The sequence below is a fragment of the Phoenix dactylifera genome, chromosome 2 (assembly GCF_051530095.1).
Source record: "Phoenix dactylifera cultivar Ajwa chromosome 2, Ajwa_hap1_PhDact_Kaust_v1.1, whole genome shotgun sequence".
Lineage (NCBI taxonomy): Eukaryota > Viridiplantae > Streptophyta > Magnoliopsida > Arecales > Arecaceae > Phoenix > Phoenix dactylifera.
In genome coordinates this window covers 37,755,057-37,776,990 of record NC_143191.1, presented here as the reverse complement: position 1 = coordinate 37,776,990, position 21,934 = coordinate 37,755,057, and the positions used below count along the sequence as shown (strand labels likewise).

The 21,934-nt window shown below is 35.5% G+C and overlaps 1 protein-coding gene across 6 annotated transcripts; it reads right to left on the bottom strand.

Moving 5' to 3' along the window:
- Positions 1-748: 748 nt before the first annotated feature.
- Positions 749-20,339, bottom strand: LOC103701425 (kinesin-like protein KIN-14I). 6 transcript variants are annotated; one of them, XM_088716281.2, is made up of 24 exons: positions 19,689-20,339; positions 19,097-19,367; positions 18,497-18,569; positions 16,209-16,340; positions 15,751-15,989; positions 15,284-15,611; positions 14,455-14,554; positions 14,105-14,286; positions 13,886-14,001; positions 13,669-13,771; positions 13,183-13,335; positions 12,938-13,084; positions 12,584-12,784; positions 10,777-10,941; positions 10,526-10,669; positions 10,167-10,304; positions 9,113-9,307; positions 8,873-8,999; positions 8,495-8,697; positions 8,127-8,309; positions 4,578-4,673; positions 3,432-3,629; positions 1,858-2,129; positions 749-1,223 (listed from the first exon to the last, which is right to left on the bottom strand). In XM_088716281.2, exons 2-24 carry the CDS (start codon positions 19,279-19,281, stop codon positions 1,031-1,033), a joined length of 3,873 nt encoding a protein of 1,290 aa, XP_088572407.1. In that variant the 5' UTR covers positions 19,282-19,367; positions 19,689-20,339; the 3' UTR covers positions 749-1,030. The 6 variants fall into 6 exon arrangements, with proteins under 6 accessions (XP_088572407.1, XP_008781682.1, XP_038984140.1 ...); XM_008783460.6 differs by having other exon boundaries at positions 13,886-14,004; positions 19,957-20,316; XM_039128212.3 differs by having other exon boundaries at positions 13,886-14,004; positions 19,097-19,363; positions 19,957-20,315.
- Positions 20,340-21,934: the final 1,595 nt, after the last annotated feature.

Sequence of the window (21,934 nt, the reverse complement as noted above, 5' to 3'; positions counted from 1 at the left end):
GGTCAAATTTGGATATGGTTAGATCCAAACTCAATTCAACAACCATGCAATTGCAATCAATTTAAACTGAGTGTGAAGATGTAAACTGGCAAGGCAGCATACCATATATGGAGAACATATAAATGTCATTGGATGGTCAAAATCAATTGTGTAATGTTTTCAATATATCCACCCGTGCTTGAATCTTTGACTTCAACCAACAATAAGGGACAAATATGGCTTGTAAAAGAAACTGAAAAAGATCCTTTCTTGATGATTAGTTTCTATCAGGTGGAAACAGCTTGGTACACAGGAAAAGCAGAAGCATTGCAAATTTGAAGTTCTTGTCATAGAATTTGTTGGTCAAAGCGTCACAATTTTATGTCATGTCGGAACACTGTTCCTTCCACACCATGAGCGCCAAGGGAGGTAATAAGGTTTTTTTTTTTTTTTTTTTTTTTTTTTGTCTTTCCTTCCTCAAAAAAGATATTGCAGATTTTTTCAAAATGTGATAAAAGATTCAAATTTAAATATAATGCAGCAAGAAAAAGAACCAGACCTTAACCCAAATTGATTACCGTGTTGTGGTCTGATTTATATAGGTCTAACCCAAGTCTTATGTGCATGTAGGGTCCTCCATTAAAGCGAGTTTTTTTTTTTTTTTTTTTTTTGGTGACAGCAAGTGGAAACTGGAGAGAGAGATAGATGTGACATACATTCTTCATTTGTTTACAAGATTAGTAAGCAATTTTGTATGCACCTATAATAATTCTATGAAGAACTTTTCTTATAAATGGAAAATGTAATTTATGTATACATCATAGTTGTTGCAGATATGATTTTTCTACTGTACAAAAGTATGGGCTTTCTCAATCAACATTGATCCCATGCTTCTCAATATATCCTTGAAGCCTGTTGGTAAATACTTGAACATTTGTTTGCTATCTCCAAGGGTAGTAGAGATTGGCATCCCGACGGCACAAAATGCAGTCTTTCAGAAGAAAGACCTGTCTTTGCTCAAAAGAAAGGACCTGCCACCTTTGGTAAACTTTCAAGTAGAAAGCCGGCCACCTGTTCTCTCTCGTAAATGTCGTACTTCCTGGATCTCTTCAGACTCTTCATCGTCGCCTCGCTTCCCTGCTTGTTCCTTCCAATAGGCCAACAGCTTCTTTAAACGTACAACTTCTTTCGAGGCAACATTCTTGCTCGGATCATTCACAATACACTTAACCCTAGATGCATACCTGTACATAGAACATAGTTAATAAGAACATAGGTATTTAATGACAGATGTAGATCAGATGACTCAAGTTGTTCTATGTGAAATACAATTGGTAAAGCTGGGAAAACAAAGGAAAACATTTTCAAGCTATGGGTCAAACTAGGAGTATTTTGCAAGAAGCGGATACCATGATATTCAATATAAACAGAATCAATGCAATAGCATATTCAGCCATGCCAAGCATATCAAGATGGCGAGCAACAGGATCCAGAAAAAAGAAAATATCTAGAAACTAAGTTCAATTTAAATCAACTAAATATATCTTCATGCACCATGAAATGTAAAATCATAGCACTTCAGAATGAGTGAATATCAACCCAGAAAACTCAACATGTTTGTGTTTGATTAATACTTCAACAAAATCTAATGAACTTCGAAACAGAGAGACCATTTGCACCCACAGTTAAACCATATGTGGTGACCGACTCTTTTGCTTGACCATCAAATGAGGAAACATCCTTATTGTATGGTAAAAGCAGGTCTCCTTGTATTGACTAGTGATCAATCTCATAAAAAACTGGTATGAAGCAACCTTAAGAACTCAAATAATTTAAAGCCACAAAAAACAGATCAGATAAGATCAAAGGGGCACATACATCAGAGAATTATAAGTCTCATCCAAGTTTGACTCTGCTGGAGACACGTTCACAAACATAAGAGTTTTAGCATTGCCCCCGATAGAGTCGCTCATGAGCATTGTCAATTTATGATTCCTGTATGGAATATGTTGTCCATCAGAAGACAAAGCACCAATGACATCTGCAAGGGCTGAAAGGGATTTGTTGATGCTTTGGGCTTCTTTCAATTGATTTCCTGCAGAACCTGACTTCTTTACCCTCTCAGAACCAGCAAGATCTACAAAACTAAGCTGCAAATTGATGATATTAGAGGTCAGAATTGACTTGGCAAAAAAGGTAAAAAATAACAGACTGAATTTCAGCACTTTGAGCTCAGAACAATTTTACTTGAAGATGTTATGGATTCACTAAGATGACCAGTTGTATTTTCTCTAGCTAAGTTCCTAGGTGATGTCATGAGTTATATAGTGGTGAAATTCTGTACTGGTTGCACATAATAGAAATTACCATCCACATAGAACTATATAAGTTCACCAAGGGACATGATCTGATGAACTAAACTATTCTCCAACTATTTCACAGCTCTTTCCTAGCACAACGAAATCCACACAATTACAACCTTTTGGAGAATCTTCAAGATGATTCATGATTTTTTTTTTGCAAATCAATCACCGACTTGTTCTGGTCTTTGTAAAAAAAATCACTGAATCCTGACTACTTACCAAAGCTTCATTAAAATGTAAATCTACTTTATTTTTTTCTTAATTTTGTAGTCTAGATATTTTTCTTGAGTACTCCTGAGAATTTGTGAATGCATGAAATTTTTCCCTTGCTAGGCTAATTTTTGACCCAAAATTTGAGATGATGCTTAATCCATTATGACTTGAATGACTAAGCAAATGATATTATTCATAAGATAATTTCTATGATTTATAATTATATACTATACCCGTTACAGAAATCGTTCAAATTATACAATTGTCTAGGAAAATACACAGAAGAAGATGTTTAGCTGCGTCAACTACCAAGGCTTTAGAACTTGCTTTCAGTTCCAATTATGGACAGATCAAAGCAGTTCCAGTTCGGTAGTTCCAATATCTCACTCTTGATTTGGTTGAAACATTTGCAAGAAACTTATTAAAAAAAAAAAAGAAATAACAAAGAAGATAGGGAGTAAGGAATAATAAATTAAACATAATTTCAATATATACATATTGTTTAGGATGTTCAGATATAATGTTTCAGTAGTTTTAGATTGAATCAATCAAAAAACTATTATTTAAAAATAAAATGTTAAAACACCATGTTTTGAAGGATAGCCAAATCTATGTTGAAAAATTAATCTAACATCACATAATTTCCATGTTCCCAAGACTATCACTTAATTTCGAAAAAATGCTTCCGAACTTCTAAAAGAACAAGGAAATGTAAATAATCAGGAAAAAAGATCTACATGTTCGTTATATCTAGCCTTATAAGCTAGCTTTGGCTGACTCTAAACCTGATTGCAGTTTCGGATCTAGTTCAGGCCAAAATCCAAACTTTTGGTTTTGATTTGACAGCACTTTGCACCATGGTTAGCACATTTTTACCTTTCCTCTGGCAAGAGATTGAGTTTGAAGATTGGTGCTCTCGATAATAATTGAAAGTATCAGATGTGATCTTGAACTTTGATCATTCATATGAGTTCCTGCAGTATGTCTTTGTTCAAATCCTCTGGAAATAATAGTCCTTAATTCTCCGAAGCTTGAAATTTGGACAATTGTCACATTCTCTATAGACACCATGCCCTGAAGAAAAAGAGAGTATTCACCAATAAAAGCTCTTTAAGAATCCAAACTATTGAGCATGTCTTTGTATTTAAAAAGATTACTTCTTAAACAACATGAATTTCTAGTTTCTTGCATCCATAAGAAGCCTTTTAATAGTGAGATTTTTAAAATTAAATATTGTTTTAATGCTGTGAGGTAACAACTTAGTTCACAGGCAATGTCTATATATCAAACTGAAAGTGAGAGCATCATAACTAAAAGCTAGGTTTAAATTATGGAAAGTGTGTGATCAAATATATAACCATAAGAAAAAGGCTCATTCTCCTCTCTTGCAAGTGCTCTGGAAGCCCATCAATGACATAGAGCTCTCCCCTAATTATAGTTTTAATTGCATATCTCAACAGAATAGTTGGCACAGGATTTTTCTCGGTTATTAACATATGACTTCCCCTTCCTCCAAAAATATATAACGCTATCGATCTTAGAGGTCTTGTATCGTCAATATCAGAAAAATTAAGTTAATGAAATTATGCAGCTAACAGGCACACATAAGGCTGGATAAAGAAGTCTGCATATGTTAAAATTTTAGATGTCCCAATTTTTTATTGATATTTAAGTTCCAGAACTCTAAAGCTTGGCTTGCTAAGATCCTACATTATTTTATAAACTACGTTGTTATAAACTGTGATGATTGTTATGGATGACCACTAATTTGGATGTTTCACAATCCATCTTGGCACCAATTTAACCCTTATAAGCATTTTCGGGTCATCTCATTGGTGCATGCCTGTTTTATGTATATGTGAATGCATGTGCATGTTGATGCACACATGCATGCGTGTACATATATATGCATGTATAAATGTTTGCATCCAAGAATTTTTACGCATTAACTATTTTTGAGGATGAATAGAAAATATATTGCATTTTGTTTAAAGCATTTCAAGCATGGAAGAGCAAATTTACCTTTGAGTCCTTTTTAATATCTAACTTTAAACGCTTTGCATGTTTTGGTAATAAGAGGTCTACCAGAGTATCTTGATACAGTTCTACGATATACACCTGCAAATTCATCAAGAATACTCCATGTCACATGAACACAACAGCATTATGAACAGAAAGATCCTAAGAGCATAAAATATTACTGCAAGATACATAACAAATTTATTTTTTTATACAATAAAACTAGTGAAAACTAATGAAGGTGGATGTGCAACAAAGGATCTATGAGAAATGCGGTCAAACAATTTATTTCTGGAACTACAAGGCCAGGTATTCTTAGAAAATTATTGAGAGGCCTTAATCTTACATTTGGTTATAATTCTCAAACAACCAATTACTTAAGAAGATTCTCAACTATTTACAAGGCTTAAGCCATATGAAATTCCAAATTTTGCCAGATATTTGACTCCTAGCAGTCAAAAACAAAATAGGCATTCCTTGAATAATCTTGGGTTTTCTAAAACCGTTATTGATATATAATGCTTAAGAAATGACGAGTATTTTCATAGTGGTAAAATCTAAATAGCTTGCCAAACAGATTTAGTATAAGTCTGTCAATCTAGTTTCTTCTCTTTTATGTTGGCAAAATAAGGTCTAATGAAAGAATACTATAATTATTAATGAACTAACAATTAGAAGTCAATGCTTTGTTGGAGATTTTAGGAATGCCCCACCTCCCAAGTGTTTTTTGAGCTTGAAATGTGCATCAGTATTTTAAAAAGAAATAAAGGGAGTCAAATATTAATTTCTAGGTCATTATACATTCTATTTTCATGCATCATTTAAGGGTTTAGCAATCTTGATAAGTAATAATAGTAACTTAGGATAATTAATCTTTATTACCTTTTCCTTTTTTGTTTTGTAGAGGAGAGAGGAGGGAGAAGGAACCCCATCCCAACATATTTATTAGCGTTTGACAGGAGAAAATTATAACTGTAGTAATATAAAAATCTGACAAATTGCAACTAGTTTTTTTTCCTACTAAATGATTCAAATTTCTTATAAAAATCTTCATTGATATTAACATCGTCCTGTATAGTCTTCATAGATATCAATTATATGACTTTGTGAAAATAATATAAATATCAAGTCTTTTATATATACAAGCATGGTCTGTCGTACTATTCAGTACGGGTCGGTACAGACCGGTATATACCGATATCGAACATAACCAGTACGGTACAGCTACATTTTTCGGTTCCGACCATTCGCAACCCGTACTGGTCGGTACCGGACCGTACCAAACCGGTACCGACCCGAACCGACCGGCCCGCACTGGATCCAAAATTTTTTTGTATTTTGGCCCGAACCAGCCAAACCAGTACGGTATCGGTTCGGTTTGGTACCATACCAGTACCGGCACCCACCGGTACGTCGATATGGTCGGTACGGTGAACATTATCAAAAACTAATCAATAAAATATTAAATACAAGTATATTTAATCAAAAGCCAATGAAAATTGTAGTAAATGTCATTTGGATCATGTCAACATCTGTTCTACAATTTTTTCACAAAAACTAATCAATAAAAAAATAGGTCCTTAGTGACAGCTGTTACATTTTTAAAAATATTAAACAATACAGAAGTGACAATGCCACCTCGGAAAAGCAACAGCAATATGTACTTTATGCAAGATATGTTTTCGTATTGTATAGTAAAAGAGCATAACCAAATACCTGACCAGATTAATGGCTCAGTTGCATCTCACATATCTACCACCCTCAAAAGGGTTTGAAGTATCCACATTAATATCAAAAAGCACTTTAGGCCATGTTGACCTAAAGCCTCATTGACCAATCATCCATTTATTGCCTGCCAACCCTTATTTAGAATCCCCGTGTACTTTCCAAGAAATGGAAAAGATTGAGAAGAAGATAGTACTTTGGAAAGGGGAGAAAGTGGACAATTCGGATGGCTTGGTAAGAATGGAGATCTTTAAGAGCATCTAAAAGCAAAGAAAGCTTTCATATGAAGATCTCTCGGGGTATCATTCTGCCTTTTAGGACAATACCTCCTCTTTGAAAGAGAACCCCAATATGTGGAATGCTTTTAAAATAGGGCTTGGTTATTGGATGGGTAAAAGATGCAGAGGAATTCAAACTTTTTAGTTGGAAAATCCTACCTAACACAATGCCCTTCATGATATCTCCTGCACTTGCTTTACAATGCTTCCAGCCAATTATTCACCTTGCCGCTATGAATTTTAAGCAAAACCAACCTTTGTCCAAAGAACACTGGAAAGTAATTGTTTTCTACCTAAATCCAACAAATTTATTCTTTTCATAAGGGGCCAATTTTATAGATCAAAGAATGATCTATCAAATAATTGTTTAGCCATTTTCTATATTCCTATCTTTGTAACACAACCACAGCATAGTTCCTTCATGCGATTTACCACATCCTTGTTCCTGAAGGTTGCTTTCCTAAGTTTCTTTTGGTTGCAACAGATAGAGATGCCTTTCGTTATAAGCATTGAAGCATGCAGGGGAATGAAGTAATTTAGCACCTTGAAACTAAGGAGGAACATCATTTGTATGCATGATGGTTTCGCTTTCCAATTAGTGCTATAACATGGCCATCTACCATATCAGCGGAAGCTGACATGTGCATTTGGTAGCAGACTTCTTGAAGTGTTCTTCATTCGACTTGCTCAGTTCAACATCCAGAAACTAACTTATAAGCCTTTGATTCCTCAAGAAAACCATAAGTTTGGCTGCTTGTTCCTGCTTGAAGTCCTAGGTGAGATCCTGACATATGATAAGCTTGAAAAAGCATGAAACTGTCAAGGTTCACAAGTTGGTGGACTAACTATAAGAGCATACCTATCTCCTTCAGTTTCTTGTCAGGTTTCTTTGACCAACATTTCTAAAACTTTACCAAATAGATGATGTTGAATAACATAAAAATGTGAGCACTTGTTACACCATCCAGCAAATTGCTTCCCCATGTCATATGGTGGGAGTTATGGGAGGAATACAATTTTATGACCGGACATAGTGAGAATGATGCAGTGGGGAGGATTAAGTGTGAAAAATTATTGGGAGTAATTCCATAACATGGTTCTGAAAAGATTATAATTGGAAGCCATTTCCACTGGCTGATTTCTCGTGTTGCTGTGCTTATGTCATCTTATTTTGGTATTATAACCTTCAGACAAGATCCCTACATATGGGCATTTCAAAGTTGTCTTTCTTTTTTTCTTTTCTTTTTTTTGAAAACTAGAATTGGCCATAAATTCTCTTGTTTCATGTAGATAAAGACAAAAAGAAACCATTATATAACATAATTTAAAAATGCTACTACAATCTGCACAATTCAAGATAAATTAATAAAATGACATCAAGAAATAGCATTTTATATGTAATATATACTGAATTAGAAAAGAGCATTAATCCATGAATAGGAGAAACTCAATGATTAAAAAAAATGAAATTAATTTTAACACAACATATAATTATCTTGTAGAAGAAAATGTAATTGTAGAATTTTAGACAATAAAAACAAATGTCTACCTTTAAAGAAAATGAGTACTTGTTGCTTTCACACTTCATTATTTTAAAAAGTTCGCCTGTTGCTCTTGGGGTAAGTCCAGGATTACTTTCTGAACCATAAATTGTGAAAGTCTTCCCAGAACCAGTTTGACCATATGCAAATATGCAAACATTATATCCGTCAATAGCCGATTGCACCAGATACTGCATACAATGATTAAAAAGTAAAACCAAATTAATGAATAAAGTTCTATAATTTATGATTATTTAGATATAAAAGTCATTTGGTAATGGATATCTATTGTGTGAATTTATTATATAGGTTTTAGTATGTTATTTTAGGGTTTAAATAGATATATAAAAATGACTAAATTCAAAACACAAATTACCTTGGTATCTTCAAAAACTTCTTCTTGAGAAGCAGTTTGATCAAAAACATGGTCATAGACATGTTGCTTTGATTTATCATCTTTCCAAGGATGTGCAACTGTAAATTCATCTATACTGCTGATAACACTCTTCTCCTTAGCTGCAATCTCCTTTTCATCTAAAGGACGCAAACGACAGTAGACTCTTATCTTGCCTTTCATATCTGCAAGTTATTATAGTTATTCCAAAATATGCTATTGATATAAAAATTTTATAAAATTCAAATACTAAGCTTATATAAACAAATATGATAGTATAGACAGCAGTATTATAAAACTTGAAAAGTTGAAATATAATTTCGTACTGGATAAAACTACAATATTGTATAAAATGCAAACCTTCAATCGTATTATAATAACGCTTTCGTAAAATTTGTTCTTCCTTATAAAGTGCTTCTAGTTCAACCAACTGTGCTCCTTGTCTTCTCAAAATTTCAGCTGTTTGTTCATTCTTCCTATCAATATCCTATTAACAAGTTCGCATTCACAAAGACATGGCCTTAGTTACACCAGTTCAAATGCTCCTAATGATAACATTAAAGTTGATATAGTTGATGTGTTTGCATGAAATAACTTTACCTCTTTAAATTCCCGCAATTCTTCCAACTCATTTAGATTGTTTTGTACTGCATCCAGTTCAACAGTTCTCATTGTAAGAGTAGATTCAGCAGCATTTAAGGCTTCTGACATACTTTTCAACCTCTGCTCTAACTCTGTAATACGCAATTTGAGTTTTCTACGTTCATCTTCAAAACTACTTTCAATTATACTCTTCTGCATATTAAAAGCCAGAATTAAAAGAGATTAGCAAATTATTAGAGATTACAGCAAAGCAAAGTTGAAATTGGAAAGGCTTGGCATGTATTGAATCATCACAATAACACCCTAGGATGCTTCTGAGGTTCCAAATGCTTCCTCAACAAAAACAATGAAGGATCTCTCAAAACGAAAATCAGCACCCTTGATCATGATCTACAATATAAAAACTACTTAGAAACTATTTTTTTTAATCTTGAGATCTCTTGCCAATGCATCAAACTTGGAAAAAAAAGAACAACAATAGAATTATAACTTGTGAGCAACAACATAATATAAACTATATATTTTGCAAGCCTAAGTTATTGATCTTGATCTAAATATTTCAAAGAACAACTATCAAATTTCAGCGAATTTGGATGTTTCTAAACTATAGATCGAATATAAACATGATAACATACTGTTCAAATGGTCAGTTTTGTTTTCATTTCATGCATAGGTAACAGACCTTAGAAACGTGTGATTTTTTTTATTTCTGGCCAATCTAAATATGGTAGATCATGATAAATGATGCTGATATTCATTTTGATAGGACATTCACTGTCTTTGACCATGAAGCATTTGGAGCCAAATGCCCTCAGAAGCATCCCAACATACCTCTCTCTCTCTCTCTCTCTCTCTCTCTCTCTCTCTATATATATATATATATATATATATATATATATATATATAATACAAATACATATATGTAAACACATGAATACATACACATTACATCCATCTCCAATGATTCAGTGACAACATAATTGATGAAAAATAAGTACTTGTATATGCTGATACATAGCTCAAAAGATAGTAAACAAAAGGCATTCAGAACCTCGTTATTCTTTTTCTCGAGTCTTTGGATCTTCTGTTCAAGCAAAGATTTTTCCTTCAACAGTGTCTTAGAAGTTTCATTTGACGCATGAAGCTCTTCTTTACATTGTCTCAACTCCTCTTGAAGTTTGCTTAATGTCTGTGTTAGAAAGGGGAAAAATGACCATTTAAAATTTTGTACAGCAGGTCATGAAATTTAACCAAGAGGAAGTTCAGAAGATAGCCCCATAGAGTTTAGTCAATAAAGCATATAAACAGAAACATAATGATTTACTATGATAAAACTGGTAAAGTGCAGTATAATGCACCAAACATGATGCATGATACCATAATAAAAACTAAGAACGTGAGCAAACACACCTCTGTATCACTGACCAAACCATCACCTTTAGCATGATTATATCCAGATAAATACTCCTTGGTATTATTCTCTACTAAAAGTTGCACTTTAGTGCTCAGTTTTGCCAACCTGGCCTCCAGGCTCCTTTTGTCGGCTAATGCAGCCTGGCATAATATTATAGTAGAAATTATTGAGCAATTGAAACCAAATTTAGAAAATACCAAACTAAAAAAATATTAAATGATTTTGCATTTGTTAACCAAGACCTTACCTGCAAATCAGAATCTTTTTCTGCACACAGTGTTTGAAGTTTATCACGGTCACGTACAACTTCTTGTAGATTTTGCCTCTCAGACTGCAAGGTATCTTTCAGACCTTGCAATTCCTCCTGCATCTTCAATTTTTGTTTCTGTTTTGCATGCACTTCTTCCAACAACTATAAAGGATAATAAGATGGTTAACTCCTTGATAGAAAGAAAGAGAACAGTTAATGTTCGTGGTTTCCGATTAAACTACAATAACCAGAATAGCCAAAAATTTTTGAGACATATTTTATCTATATACGCATGGTTTGATATTCTATGTAACAACTCACAACCTCACCCAAAAAAGCTAGACGAAAGTTATTTTTTGAATTTCTTATTCCTGTATAAGTATCTAAGATCTTTTTTTTTTTTGGTTTCTTAGTCCTGTATAAGTACCCAAGATCTTTCCGGCGAATAACCAATGTGGGACTAAACACACGCCCGCATGGGTCCTCACATACTCCCTCATAACCGATGTAGGACTAAACATACGCCTACGCGGTCCTCACATACTTTCCTCATTTAAGCTTTGATATCCTCATTAGGCTAAGGGTCCAAATCCATTCAAATCTAATCAGAAGCAACACGATCAGCCCATGGTCAACCTCAATAAGCCCGTGCTGCAGTATCCCCTAGTCCACATAGGTCATAAGCCAAGTCCTCTTTGATACAATTTGTAACAATCTAGGACCTCACCCAAAAAAGTTAGCCGGAAGTTATTTTTTGGATTCCTTAGTCCTGTATAAGTATCTAAGATCTTATTTTTTGAATTTCTTAGTCCTATATAAGTAGCCAAGATCTTCCTGGTAAATAACTAATGTGGGACTACACATACATCTGCATGGGTCCTCACATACTCCCTCATAACCAATGTGGGACTAAAAACACGCTTGCACAAGTCCTCACAATCTACATATTAAAAGTCTTGAAAAGAAGAAAATATGTATCATGATAACAAAAAGGTGTGATATGATGATAGTGGCCTAAATTTATACTAAAAAAACGATTCCATTGATCTTGCAATAATGATTTTTTTTTTTTTGCAATAAGCCATCATTTTAAAATATTCAACAGGCCAGATGTTAGGATGTGACAATTCTTAAATGGTACACTATCATGCTCTTGCATCTTGTGTGTTATAAGAATTGTCCTAGCAGCCTAGAAAATGTCTTACAATTTATAGTAACATGCAATTTATAGATATTATACTAACATGAAGGACTTCTTTGGGTTGCCCCCTCTAGGGTTTAATTGTGAAATGGATATATGACATCACTTACAAATTTGATTTGGAGAATACTAGTGGGGCAAGGAAAAGTGCTAATGTCATCCAATGTTATCAGGAAGATGATCAGCAAATAATTGAGAATGAATTTAGACAAACTGTCCTTGTTGCAAGTCCCATCTCTCTTCTGAAGTGGCTAAGACATAGAGAGCTATCCGAGGAAATAGCCATAAGAGAGCTTTTGGAGTAATTAGTGGAGCACTAGGGTGTTGATTTTTTTCCAAGAAAGACATAAGCAATTTCTTGGTGTTCCATGACAAGCTTTTACTTTCTACTCCGGTAATCACAGTATTACCACGGATAGAACCTGCCTCTTTGATAAGAAATTGTTCTTAAAAGCATATCTTTTATATGGTTAAGTTTGAACTTGACAGATAAGAACAGGGATTGGAAATGTCAAGTAATTAATAAAGCTAAATTAGAAACAAGATCTAAATGCAGAATGTCTTTTACCTATGTACTACTGAAAGTCAACCCAGACTACTCACTCGATCTGTATTTTTCTGAGATTCCTCAGCAGCTCTTGACAACTCTTGCACGCGTTTTTCATATATATCAAGGCTTGGCGGCTTAACTGTTTGAGAAAAATCACCATGAGTAGCTCTACCAGCAGCAGAACAAGCTTTTGAGTATCTACGGAGCATTACATCATTTATATGTGTTTGAAGAGCAACACATATTTCCTCCCCCTGCATAGTACAAAATCATATAACAATCACTATTTAGTTCTTCAAAAACATCCAATCTGAATATATATATATATATATATATGAATATGTATATGTATATGCATATGTGTATATATAGATTTTAGAAAAGAAAGCAACATATATATGGGGAACCTGCTTAGTTTCAAACTGGAAAATGTGAAGAACACCAGCAACTCTCATCTTGAAAAAAACAGCAGTATTGCTGCTACCAAATTGCATGATATCTCTAAGATCTGCAGAGTGTAAGTATTCTTTGGGAACTGGACGGAAAAAATGAACCTGCAAGAATAGAATGATTGAGTTTACAACTTCTATTACTTGAGCATGGGCAATTTAAATTTTACAAGAACCAAAATATCGCATTAATTATGACAAACCCCGCGCTTGTTGATGCCTAAAATGATCCGGCCAGGTAAAAGACCAATCGGATCATCTATCTTCCGCACACTGAAGAAAACTGAGTTTCCATAAGGTAGGGTCCTCAAGATTCGAACAAATTGCTGTCTTGCGTCATCCTTCGACATGTGTTCCTGCATGGAAAAACATATAAACATGGGGAAAATGTATATGTAACAAAAATTGATCTATGAAGATTTTTATGATTTCAGAATATGACACCAAAGTCACCATTTATGAAAAGTGCTACCCATGCATGCAAATGAAAGACAAAGAACAGTGAGTAATCTTGGAAAGAAAATAGACTGAACCTTAAAAAGCAAATCAATTAATAAAAAACAAAGATTTGAGATGACATTTAGCGTGTGGAAATAAAATGTTCAACAGGACAAATATGATAAAAATAAAGATTAAAAGGCCATCCAGGCTTGACTTTCCATCTTTTACCATCTTGGTTCCAACCTTACCATTAACTGATGACGAGAGAGAATGTCAATTTCCCAGTCCCGCTTTGCTCGTGTAATCGCTATTTGTCTAGGTAAAAACCTTTCAAGAAGTAATATCCATTCACTGCAAAATCATTACGGCTTTATAGAAAATGTGATCTTTCTATAACAAGTCACTAGAACCAAGGAAAAAATTCTACAGAAGCAATTTGATCAACTAGGTTTCTCAGATACTTACCCACACATATCAGGATGGTCAACGAATCCTATCTCGACCAAAATTTGCAAAGCAGAAAGTTGTGCAGCATCATCCCTCCCAACAGGATAATTTCCTAAAATATAATCATGTTGCAACTGCTAGAAAAGGAAAAAACAATTAATTCAGCAGATGACGACAGAATCAAAGGGAATCTGACCACTTCAGGAAGCTGATCAGTATCTTTAAGCTGACGTATACCTGCACATATGACAGCTGGAGAAACATTGGATCTGCTACAGCTTCATCTGATTCCCGGAATAGTCGTTTCTTAAATATAAGTTTGCAATGCAGAATCTCCCCTTTACTACGGTCTTTAGCTGCCTTAAATTCAGCCAGCAAATCACCAATATATTTATTGTCATCCAATCCAATATATTCCTCTGTGCACCATTAAAAAAAAATTTAAAAAACAAAGGCACAGTCAAGAGCTGCCTTTTTGAAAATGTCTTACGTAGACAGGTGGTATTACCACAATCATAGACACTGAGCTAATTTGTTTCTTTTTATACAGCCAAACATTTGAATGATTTGATTATTAGAAAAATTACCATTGCCGACATCAGGAGATTTTGAACCATTGACAACTTTTCGGTACTCAAATAGACTGAAACTGGAGTAGACTGAAAGTTTGATGATCCCGGCAAGCTCCTGGGAAAAATCATTTTAATCAGTAACTAAGATACAGAAAACTTAAAAGTAAAAAATCAGTTATCCAGCTTAAACATAAGTATGAACGTTTGTTACTAGCAACAAAAGCACGATTCCAGACATCACCAGAAAACCACCAAAAAAAATCTTCCTATAACCAAGTTGCCAAAGGAATAATTTAGTTATCTCTACATGAATTTTTTACAGTGCCTCTACCACCTTATGGTTGAAGAGGTTTAAAATCACTAAAACACTTCTTTTCATATCCTCATTTAGCTATTTGTGGGAGGAAAAATTATACAAAAGAAGAAAAAAAAACACTATGCTGAAACATGGGGTCACTGAAAGGCCTTTATGGCATACATGGAAATGTGAGGTTCTTCTAGAAATGCAAAAGGCAGCTGCTCTTATGAGATACCAAGTATTAAATACTAGAGGTACTTCTGCCTGTCTTCACTTTCCAATTTCACTTCCAAATCTCTAAAAGGATTTGGGGTCACATTTGGTTGAGAGTGCTTACAAACATTTATGGAGTATTCTTCTCCATGCTTTCTGGTTGGAAGGCACCAAAAAAAAAATCTTTTTGGTTATAAAGAAAATTTGAGGAGACATGTTGAAGATTATTAATGGCTAAATTTAAGGGCAAGACATGCTGATTGTGATATCACACACTGGAGATATGATAACAAAATTACAAGAAAAACAAGAAGAAACTATGCATGTGAATACCTCTACAGCATCAGCCACAGTTGTTGTCATGTCATATGTAATTTCTTCAAAAGTTTCATCCAGGAAAAATACTATTGTTGTGAGCTTTTTACCAGTAAGTAGAGCTTCAATCTCCTCACGTGCAGGAATTGTAAGCCTAGGTCCTGCCTTGACTGAGTGTTTTAAAGCATTTAATGTGTTCGATGCAAGCACTCGGATTTCAGGTTCAGTGTTTACCCCATGAGCTACATAATGAACATATTCTGATAAGTACGCCACCATATCCTTGCCTGGAGGCATGGAAGAGGCACATAAATACAGAAGTTCCCATGCCTTTAACAAGTAGCTCCTGCAGAAATTAGTCAACAAAAAATAGAAATTAAAAAGGTTATGTACAATAAGGCTAAATGAAAAGCCCACATATAATAGAGGAAGACAGCACTGAGAATGAGCTTCTACTGATCTAAATGTATATCAAACTCACATACCTGTCAGGATTATGACGTGTTTGCTTGGACACCTGTGCAAAAAGCTCATCTCGAAGCACAGAACGCTTCATAGTTTGCTTATAAAGCTTTGCAAAAAGCTCAATCCGCTCTTCCAGACTCAATATAGTTATTTTCTCCGATGAATCAACTCCCATATACTGCAGAATAATCTGAAACATTTTGATGGACCGACTTACCAGATCACTACTCATTTTAAGCAAAGAAGTTGGAATAGGTTCCTGTCAGAAGATGCAATATAGTCAGTACACTGCTGAAAGAAAAATTGCAAAAAAAAAAACAGAGCAACTATATTGATGCTATATTATTTTCCTTTTTCTTTTCTTTTTAGTATTCTGTTAGGATTCAAAATTTGAACATCATAATGCTATATAGAATGCATGAACTCTTCACTTAGTGTTCTCGGAAAGGTCTTGTAAATGCAATACTGAAACCGCTACCTTTTGGAAACGCAGCATGTCCTCGAATGTAAACTTTTCACGAACTTGAGGACCAACAGATTTTTTTGAGAAAAAACCACGTTTTCCAGCAGATTGAATTTGTTTTTGCATGGATTTCAAAAATCCCTCAACCTACAGAAAAGAGAGACAAATTGAGACTTGATGCAAAAACAAATACACAGCAGATACAAACAACTTCAACATGATAAATGTGAGCAAAATTTGAAAAATCATTTTCCTGCATATGACAGGTCCTCTAATGAATTACAAAGTTAAAGCATCAGCTCATCAAAGACACAGATGAAAATGAAAAATTTCAAGCATTAGAGGTACTTGATAGCACTCTAGTTCACTGTAAGGTGCTTACTCCTATAAAAAACACTTTGACTGAGGCGTATAGGAGTTTCCAACTCCTTAAAACTATTAATTAACATTTTTCCCTTAACACAAGCTGTCAAAAGTAAAACCCCAACACATAGGTGACACTGCTTCACACTGTCAAAAATAATTATTGAGCTAGAAGCAAAAAGATCAAAGCAGACCTCATCACCATGCACATGGAGACCTACTACACAGAATTGTGTTAAATCTTATAGGAAATGCAGAAAAATTATAGTTTGGCTTCTCAACCAGACTAGTTAGCATTCCTTTAGAGTATTTTGAGGGTGGATGAGGAAAAATATAGGATAACCTCTGATTTCAGGCATAAGACATTCAGGGAACTAATAATCACAAATCAAAAACTTTACTTATTAAACAGAGGGTAAGGATGATAAGACAAGTATAAAGTAAAGCAATGCAAATTGAAATGGTGTCATTTTAAGTGAACTTCAGGCATTACTTAGGAAAGATGACTTACGAAACACTTGCTAGGCTAAATTCCACAGGCACTAAACCACCTTTATTGGTTTATTTTTATGACTCCATATGCGAGTTAAGTAAGCGAGGATGATTGGGAAGCAAGTAACTGATACCTTGCAGCCAACTAGGACTCCAGAAGTGGATTTTTGCCACCCTTTAGGTGGGACACATTTGCTTATGTACTTCAATAGAAGTTACATATTGTCTCAAATTTACATGTCACCATCTTTTTTACTTAACCAGAAAATTTTGTCAGGCCCGAGAATAGCATCCATGATTTCTTTGATTAATTTTCTTCAATATTCTCTCTGGAATCCAAAATGTTAACGGAAGCGAACCATGAAGTATATCACTTATGGATTTTCAACTATACAATTCATAACTAAGTCCATAAACCAGTTAACATTCATATAAATCCCATGTTGTAGTATTAAAATGAAGATTTTAAATCCTGTGGGACAGGGGTGTACCAGTTTCCCCATAGAACAAGATGCCTCACATCCCGGTCGAGCGTCTAATCAAACCATGTTTCCACCATTGAGGGGGGGAGGGAGGAGGAGGGAACATCTTTCCACCGTTGAACCATCGACAGCTCGCTTTGAGATCTATGCGGATGAATGAATAGTGGAGTTTTGAGCACTTTGAGATCTGTGTGGTTCGTGATCGAATGATGACGAAGAGTCCTTTCACGCGAAAGATGCCACAGTTTTGCATCATTAGGAAGGGAAAAAAAAGGCACGTGATTTTCTGGCTTCCCCGTGACTAGCTCGAGTTCCATCTTATCGGGGAAAAAAAGGAAGAAGAAGAAGAAAAGAAATGAGCCCTATGAACCAAGCCCCTCCCTCCTCCTTCCTATCTCCTAGGATGACACCGACTAGCCAATGCATCATCAGAAAAAAGGTAAGGCTGAACCGATTTTCCCTTCCTTCTCCCTCCCAATGAGCCGAAACATCATTAGAAAAAAGGGCTGAGGGCATGTCCCGACATGGACGGCCGTATTGGTGCATGACCCGGCTAGGATGAAGGCAAGATGGCCGGGATAGGGGACGCAAGTGGGTTTCAGGGTCCCGCATCTGTCCCATGTGCCATAATCTCACTAGAATGGGATGGAACGGCCCCTATCCCGCCAGAACTTCAATCCTTAATGTTTTAATCTACAATTCTTGAAGACATAACTATGATGATTAAAAACAGGGGAAAAAACAGTACTAATCATCCCATCTCTATCAAAGCTGACAAATGTTTTCCATAGTTTCCAAATTGATTAAGACAAACTATACAATAACAAATAAATAAACATCAGGTGGATGTAACAGCAAATAAATAAGCATCAAGTGGATGTCCAACACATTCAAGCAATCTCCCTATGCTGCACTAAAAATTAAGAGACATTGAATTAATGAAGCGGACAAAGCTTCTATACGCACCTGGAATCTGTTGATCAAAGGGATAGCACCAGCAAGCTCAGGTGGAAAAAACATTGACAGGGTTGTTGGGGTACTGCAAAAGGATATCAAAGAAAGTGAGAGTTTATATATTGCAAGCATTATAATGCACCCTGAAAACAAAACTCTCTTCTTCTCTGATTGCAGCACAACAACAACAACAACAACAACAACAACAAAGAGCAAGAGTAGTCATTGATGTGCCAGTGAAGATAAATCTGGTGACAAACATCTTGTATCAGCACATGACAAGACCTACATCCTGCCTACTATTTTAGGCTTGTCCCAGATTGGTAAATTCCTGTGCAACTGAAAAGCTGCTTTGGTTGAACCTTGAATGTCAGGAGCTCATTCCTCATAGACCCAATAATGAAACTGAGGAAATTGTTTTTGTTTTAATAGGGTATTTTCCTTGGTTGCCTTTGACCAGATATAGTTAAGAAATTTTGGAGTCACAAAAATCAAAATTCCGAGCATCTGTTTCTAATCAGTCTTAATCTATTCATGAGCTAACAACAATACATGAAAAAGGGAGGTCTAAAAGCATACAAGGAAAAAAAATGAAGGGAAGCATGAACTTACGGGGGAGTAGAGTAGGAGCCATCACTGTCATATCCATCATCATTCACACTGGCAGCATAGCTGTGCAAAGGGGTGGCACTGCCATCAGTGGAGTGGAAAGGGGTGGCATTGCCATTGCTGGAGCTGAAGGAAGATTGGCTCACCCTAGCACCTTGGGCTGTCACAGGTGGATTATCTACTGTCATGTTGCTGGATCAATAGCAATACCCCTTCCAGGACCACTCCTTTTATCCAATATTAGCAATCCTTTCTAAACCACTCTTCTTCCTGCCTTTAAGAATCAAAAGAAGGAAAAAAATGAAACAGTAAATGAATTTATTGCTCCTGCCTTGACTAGCGTTTGGTTCTAAACAATACATGTCCTAAATCATATCTAGCTTCCTGAGACAAAAGATAAGCACCAATATACTGCAAAAAGGAAAACATAACCTACATAAAAACAGAAGCCCTCTCAATCAAAAAGCCCAAACGTCATGAAAAGAAACCTACATAACCATTTTCATGTCCAAAAAAAGATCTTTATACCCTTTTAGACATAAATCCTATCATACGCAACAAGAAATAGCCACATTATGCCTTAGATGATGTGTACCTCCATTATTACGGGGAGAAAAAAAAGCGAGATAAGAATCAAAATTCTTCGTCAATCCAGCAGCATTCGACATTTTTGCACCAATTAAAACCACATAGACCACCAGATTTCTCCAACGCGACAGAGAATAAGAAAGGAAGGAGACGAAATATCTCGAAGACGGAAAACAAAAGATCGGAGATCAAAAGAAGAGAATCTGCGACCGAGATCAACACCAACAAAAACGTAAGGATCGCAGAAGCGAAGGCCACCAAAAGAGATTGATTACCTTCCCGAACGACGAAACCCACAGAATGTGGCAGGGCGGAACCCATCGATTACCTACAGAAGTACCCCAAGATTAATAGAAAGACAACAAAAACCCCATCTTTTTTCTTGGCGTCCTCCTCCCGCTTCTCTTCTCTTCTCTCCTCTTCGGTCCAAGACGAGATCCAGTCCAAGAGTTAAGACGTGGAGGGAAGAAAGAGGAGGGAAGAGATCACGAGGATTAAATAAATCACAGGGACAGAGAGAGAGAGAGAGAGAGAGCGAGCGAGCTCGGTCTTTGGCGTTGCCGTGAGAAAACAAAAGGGATGCAAACAATTTCTTTGCTTTATTAGAAAAAAAGCAACTGGGATTTGGGAGGGAGACATGCCCGCGACGGTGAAAGATATCACATAATGGAGAGCTTTCGAAATTAACTTTTTCCCAACCGTGGGAGCTACCGGTGATCCGCGGCAAATGGCCGGATGGGGACCGTTTTTTGTCTCGTTATAGCAGGTAATTTTTTAGTTACGTATCATTCAATCTGATGATGGTTACGTGATGGTGAACTTGCCTTTCACCTCACCGCCATATCCTCACGGATGCCCCTCTTTTGTTTTCACTTCTCTTTTTCTTTTTGCTATTTCTACTCTGTGTACAAAAACTAAGAAAGCTAAGCTATTAGGATGAGCAAAGATATTGATGAAACACAGTTTGGCTGCAGCACAAGATACCTCAACCTGATCATGAAACCAAACCATTCCCCAAATAACTTTAGTAAGGAATAGAAGGTCATTTCTCTGAAGCCAGAGATCTTCTCTGGTCATAAATTCCCTTCATGAACTGTGGAGATTAATGGCTATTAGAATTCGCATTGTTCTATTTTATCATAGCATTTCTCTTCTGCTAGGAACATGGTGCATGATGGCTAAAGCATTTTCTGGAATGAAATGTGATTTTTTTTTTGAAGAAAATTTTCGATCCGTCCGAGTTAGGTTGAGCTAGGAATATGGTTTCTTTGGTGACTGAGAAGGATATATGGCTTGTTAGTTAAGCATGTTCTATAAAAATGAATAAGGAAAAAGAGTAGTTAGTTAAAAGTTGAAGTCCTTGCTCTTAATTACATCATAAATAAGTTAAATACAATGGCACTGTTATCACTTGATGATTCATAATTATTATACTCTTTATATATGTATAGTATGCAGCATGCATGCGAATTTAATAATATATTGAAGGTGTCTATTTGTCTAAGGGTTAAGCTCTTGCTCCTCTACTTTAAATTAGTTAGATCTGTCCTTGACCTGTTAGAAGTCCTTGCTCTTGAATGGTACTTAAGTTCGATGAAATAGAAATGGTATGATAAGTCAATTGTTCTTCTGTTTATGTATGTGTAGTGTACAACAAGCATGCAAATTAAATAATCTTTTAGAGGTATTCAATTGTCTAAAGGTCAGTTTCTTAGTCCTCTACAGTTAATGAGACCGGTGTGGTCATAGTATCACTTGATAAGTCGTAATCTTCCTTCTTTCTTTTCTTCTCGTATGCATTAAGCACGGCAAATTTATCACTAGAGTCCACAAATGCTATGATGTGTATTAAATTGGCTATGGCTTGTCCGCGTGCTGAATGTTCTCATATAGTATTAATTTGGCTTTACACTTTGACTAAATTCTCTGAAAGATCGTTATTGGACCATCTAAACTGTTAATGGATAACAAGTAGAATGAGAATATTACTCAGTTTTCTCACAAGAATGCATTGACATTGTATACATGGCGATTCACTCCCACGATTACTCTCAATCTTAAAAAAAAAATGCAGAGATTTCTTTTTGTTCTTTCTTCTCTCGCACTAAGCAGGGTGGCCTACCTTTCGAAGAAGGAAGTGGCAGTGCAGTGATTAGAGTAGAATCTGAGCTGCTTTCTTTCATGATATTTTTTAAGCTTGAATTGATGCGGGACGGCTACGGGGAAGGGAGGAAAAAAAGGAAGAAGAAGAGA

Bases quoted from the DNA above. Each gene is read 5' to 3' on its own strand.
- LOC103701425 (XM_008783460.6), bottom strand. From the start codon at position 19,281: ATGACAGTAGATAATCCACCTGTGACAGCCCAAGGTGCTAGGGTGAGC. The intron at 15,612-15,750 runs GTATGTGAGTTT...TAATTTCTGCAG, and splicing joins ACACGTCATAATCCTGACAG to GAGCTACTTGTTAAAGGCAT. The intron at 8,698-8,872 runs GTTTGCATTTTA...AATAACTTGCAG, and splicing joins TTATTATAATACGATTGAAG to ATATGAAAGGCAAGATAAGA.